Genomic DNA, 4,650 nt, shown 5'->3' with positions numbered 1-4,650 from the left:
CAAAATGCAAATACCATATGATTCCACTTATATTATGTATCCAGACTGGTTTAATGAAAAGAAACAGAAAATAAAATCATGGTTACCAGGGACCAGTGATGAGGGAATTATTGCATAACAGGTACAGTTGCACTTTTGCAAGATGAAGAAGTTCTATAGCTTGGTTGTACAATAATGTGAATGTATGTATTACTGAATTGTGCACTTAGGAACTGTTAAGATGGTAAATATTATGTTATGTATATTTTAGCACAACTTGTAAAAAAAAAAAAAGAAGTACTCATAACTCCAGATAATACTTGATTTCTCTCATTAGTTGTTTGAAAGCATTCCTTTCAATGGCATTTGCTATGCTGCTATTACTCTTTTGTGATGGAGCAATTTTTTTTTTTTTTTTTTTTACAGGAGATGGAAGAGTTTGTCCAGAGCTCTGGAAAACATGGTATTGTCGTGTTTACTTTGGGATCAATGGTCAGGAACATATCAGAAGAAAGAGCCAATGTGATTGCATCAGCCCTTGCCCAGATTCCGCAAAAGGTTAGAGTGACCCGTGGTTGGCAAACCCCGGCTCGCGAGCCACATGGGGCTCTTTGGCCCCTTGAGTGTGGCTCTTCCACAAAATACCACATGGGGGCGGGCACGTACAGTGCGATTGAACTTCGTGGCCCATGCGCAGAAGTTGGTATTTTGTGGAAGAGCCGGTATTTTGTGGAAGAGCCACACTCAAGGGGCCAAAGAGCCGCATGTGGCTCGTGAGCGGCGGTTTGCCGAGCCGCAGTTTGCCGACCACTGGAAGCACCTTAATAGTGCACAACTATCTAGGTGCTAATTACATAAATTTCCTGTGTGATATGTAAGCCATTATGATAGCTCCTATTTATCTCAGCTATGAATTCAAATCAAAATATACTAGGCAGGAGCTAAAATAGTAGTACAAAATGTTGTGTTTAACAGTAACTCGGCAGAAATATTGTGATCAGAATGAAATGTATTTAAGAGGTACAGAGTAAAGTTTGGTGTTATAGTGATACTAGTGACCCATCGCATGAAATTGCCGGAGACCCGGGACCCCTCCCCCCGCCCCACCATGGGACCTTACCCAAACGCTCTGAGCACAAACCCCTGCACTTGCTACTGGGATCAGGTTCATGCGGGCGGCCCTCTTGGCTACACCCCCTTACGCCCCCCTACACCCCTCACACTGGTCACATCATTTCGCTTATTCACATTCTGCTCCCGACCACCCAGCAATGCCTTAAGCCATGCCCTGGCTATGCCCCCTAAGGGCACGTCAGCTTTGCTCACAGCCTCTTTCACGGTCAAGCACCTGCCCTCTGCCTGGGTTCAAACCTCCTTCTAGCAGGACTTTCTTGGGAATGCCTCTGAGGGCAGCAAAGCTACGCCCTATGGACTAGGTGTACCCTCACGTTCAGGGTACGTCATTACGTACACTACTCCATGGCCCCTCCTCTCTATCAGTGTGCACCCTCATTCTGCTGACTCCACATCTGTCCCTTGTGCCCATGTCCCTGCTTTTAACTCTAATAATATCTGTACCTGAGTTTACTCCTCCCGCAATCTCTGGGCTAGGCCAAGGCCACACCCCTACCCACAGGGCCAGCGCCTGCACTCCTTCCCACTGTTCCAGGCTTTGGCCCTCCAGTCTGAGTCTCGGAGTCCCGCTCCACGTGACGGGCGTGCCACAGGATGGCCCCGAGTCCTGGAGTGCCACCCCAATGCCCTGCCTCCGGGCATGTGGGTGGGGCCATGAAAACCCCGGCAGAAGCAGTGCGAAGCAGATGCCAGCCCCACCTCCGCTGTGCATGCTGCCATCTTGTGACAGCGTTACAGCGTGAGGGTTAATTTGCATATTACCTCTTTATTATATAGAATTGCAGGAGGGCACCAAAATCACCAAACTCTGCCCTGTCATTTGCTCCATCTCATTGCAGAATTCCTGAAGACATGGTACAAATTACATGTCCTCAGAAATTCTAACAGTGATGTTAAGCAGGAATTGATGGCAGTCTGAAAGAAGTCATGCCATTTTAGGTTTGCTAAGTAATCCAGGTCACTCTTACTTCCCAAATTTTCAAAATAGGCCTATTCAGTGTGATTTCTGGGTGCTATTCAGAAAAAGAATAGCCAGGACTCACTAAGCTGGATCCAGGTACCCAAGCCAGCCACAGTGATCTAGAGAAAGAAAAGCTGTCATGATCTGGTTGATTGGGTCCTATAAAAGTGGAGGAATAAATTAGAAAGGGGGGAGGTGGATCCACCCTTAAGGTGACGTGTGCTTTATAAAATACTAGAGGCCCAGTGCACGAATTTGTGCACAGGTGGGGTTCAGCCTGCCTAGCCCCAATTGGGGCAGATCGGGCTGGGCCTGTCGGAGGAGGAAACAGCAGAAGGTTGACCGGCCCGCCCGCCCTGATTGGGACCAATCAGGGCTGGGCCGGCTGGGGTGAGAAGCCATGGACAATTGCCTGGTGGGCTCCGACCCCAATTGGTGTGGGGGACAGCTATCGGGGGCAGAGCTGGCTGGGGAGAAGGGTATGGGCCAATTGGTTTGGGGCCAGGTGGAGGGAGAGACTACAGAAGGTTGGCCAGTGGCCCCACCCCCTATTGGAGTAGTGGGGGGCAAGCAAGGGCAGGGAAGCTGGGGAGAGGGGCTGCGGGAGGTTGGCCAGCTGGCCCCACAACCAGATCAGGCCAGTTTGCTGGCTGCAGTGGGCGTCATAGTGAATGGTCGTTCTGGTCATTACAGCGTTCCGGTTGCTGGCTTTTTATATATATAGACTAGAGGCCTGGTGCACAAAATTCATGCACTTGTTCGGGGGTGGTCCCTCAGCCCAGCCTGAGCCCTCTTGCAGTCCAGGAGCCCTCGGGGGATGTTACAACTGACAGCTTAGCACTGTCACAGAGGCGGGTGAGGCTCCCGCCACTGCCACTGCACTCGCCAGCCATGAACCCGGTTTCTGGCTGAATGGCCCTCCCCTGTGGGAGCGCACTGACCACCAGGGGGCAGCTCCTGCATTGAGAGTATGCCACCTGGTGGTCAGTGCACGTCATAGCAACCTGTCATTCTGCAGTTTGGTTAATTTCATTTTAGCCTTTTATTATATAGGATGGCTGCCAAAAATCTCTGCTTCTAACCCATCAGAATAAGAACTCCTCCTGGTTGAAGAAGGATTAGGGAATATAATGAGGAGTCCATTAGAAGTAAGCCCAGTATGGAAAAGTTCACCCAACCAAGATGGTGGCTGGAAGCCACGGAGCTGGAGCAACCAGGAGGCTTGGTTGCCCCGGCGATGGAGGAAGCCAAGCTTCCCCACCTGCCCTGGCTGGCTGTTGTCTCCGCTAATGGCAATAAAACAGAGTAGTAAGATATTTTCCAATATCTTTATAGAATACACCTGCAGTCTTTGGGCATTTATGAACTACTTTTTAGTTTCCTAGCTGATGTAATTTCTGTTTATAGCCTGTGTTAATAATTGCTGAAAACCTGCTGCTACTTTAAAATTTACATAACAAATAAATGTTGAGCACTAGTAAATTATAATCCAGCTTATGTGAACTGCTGATATTTATGAGAATTCCAAAATCAGAATCTATTTTGTTCCTGGCTATAAAAATAGCTTGGCTACAGGTCCCATAGTAATCAGTGCTGTCCATGTACATAGTGTGTCATTGAAGTGTTAACACTTAGTTGAAAAAACTTTAGCATCATCATAATTTTGGATTTTTTCAGCACCTATACTGTAATAAAGTGCTAACCGGCTCTTCTTTTTTACATTTAAAAAATTTCCAACCCTAGACATAGTGATAAATCATTGGTTCATGGGGATCAAAAAGCTGTGGTACATTTACACAGTGGAATACTACTCTGCCATAAAAAAGAAGAAAATCTTACCTTTGGGGCAGCAAGGATGGACCTAAAGAGTATTACACTAAGTGCAGTAAGTCAGTAAGAAGAAGACAAATACCATATTATTTCACTCATATGTGGAATCTAAATACACAAACAAACAGAAAAGAGACAGACTCATAAATAGCAACTGACAGCTCTCAGAATAGGGGTAAGGAGGCTGGTGGGAAGAGGGGAGTGGCGGGATTGAGAAAAAAAAGGAAAATCTCATGGACACAGACAACAGTGTGATGATTTCAGAGGGGATGGGGATGAGGAGAGGTGGAGGAGGGTATAGGGTGGATAAATGGTGATGGGCAGAAACTTAATTTTGCTTGGTGAACACACAATACAGTGTACAGATGATGTGTTGTAGAATTACACACCTAAAACCTGTATAATTTTGTTAATCAGTGTCACCCAATAAATTCAATAAAAAAGAAAAAGTATATAAGTAAAAAATAATTAGTGACTTTAAATAGAAAAATAAAACAGAAAAAATGTGAAAATAAAGTTAAATCTTTGATTTAAAAAAATAACTTATGAGACAAGTGGATAGAAGAAAACTTCCTTCTGTGACACTTAAAAATACAGGTTAATATTACATTGCAAAATGAGAGAAATTATAAATAAACTAGAGATTTGGTGCACGAAATTCGTGCACTGGAAGGGGGGTCCCTCAGCCTGGCCTGCACAACTCTTGCAGTCCGGGAGCCCTTGGGGGATGTCTGACTGCTGGGTTA

At 46.1% G+C, this 4,650-nt stretch overlaps 1 protein-coding gene across 1 annotated transcript in view; it reads left to right on the top strand.

The window, feature by feature from the left end:
- Nucleotides 1-405: 405 nt before the first annotated feature.
- LOC102423881 (UDP-glucuronosyltransferase 2B31-like) overlaps nucleotides 406-4,650 on the top strand; it is a gene marked incomplete at its 5' end in the record, with an annotated part of 7,263 nt that continues 3,018 nt past the window's right edge. The window contains one exon of the mRNA XM_006108318.2: nucleotides 406-537. Within this exon, the coding sequence (XP_006108380.1) occupies nucleotides 406-537 (132 nt within the window). The remainder of the gene's footprint in view (nucleotides 538-4,650) is intronic.

Source organism: Myotis lucifugus, unplaced genomic scaffold (genome assembly GCF_000147115.1).
Source record: "Myotis lucifugus unplaced genomic scaffold, Myoluc2.0 scaffold_2068, whole genome shotgun sequence".
Lineage (NCBI taxonomy): Eukaryota > Metazoa > Chordata > Mammalia > Chiroptera > Vespertilionidae > Myotis > Myotis lucifugus.
This window is presented reverse-complemented; position numbering and strand designations above follow the sequence as displayed.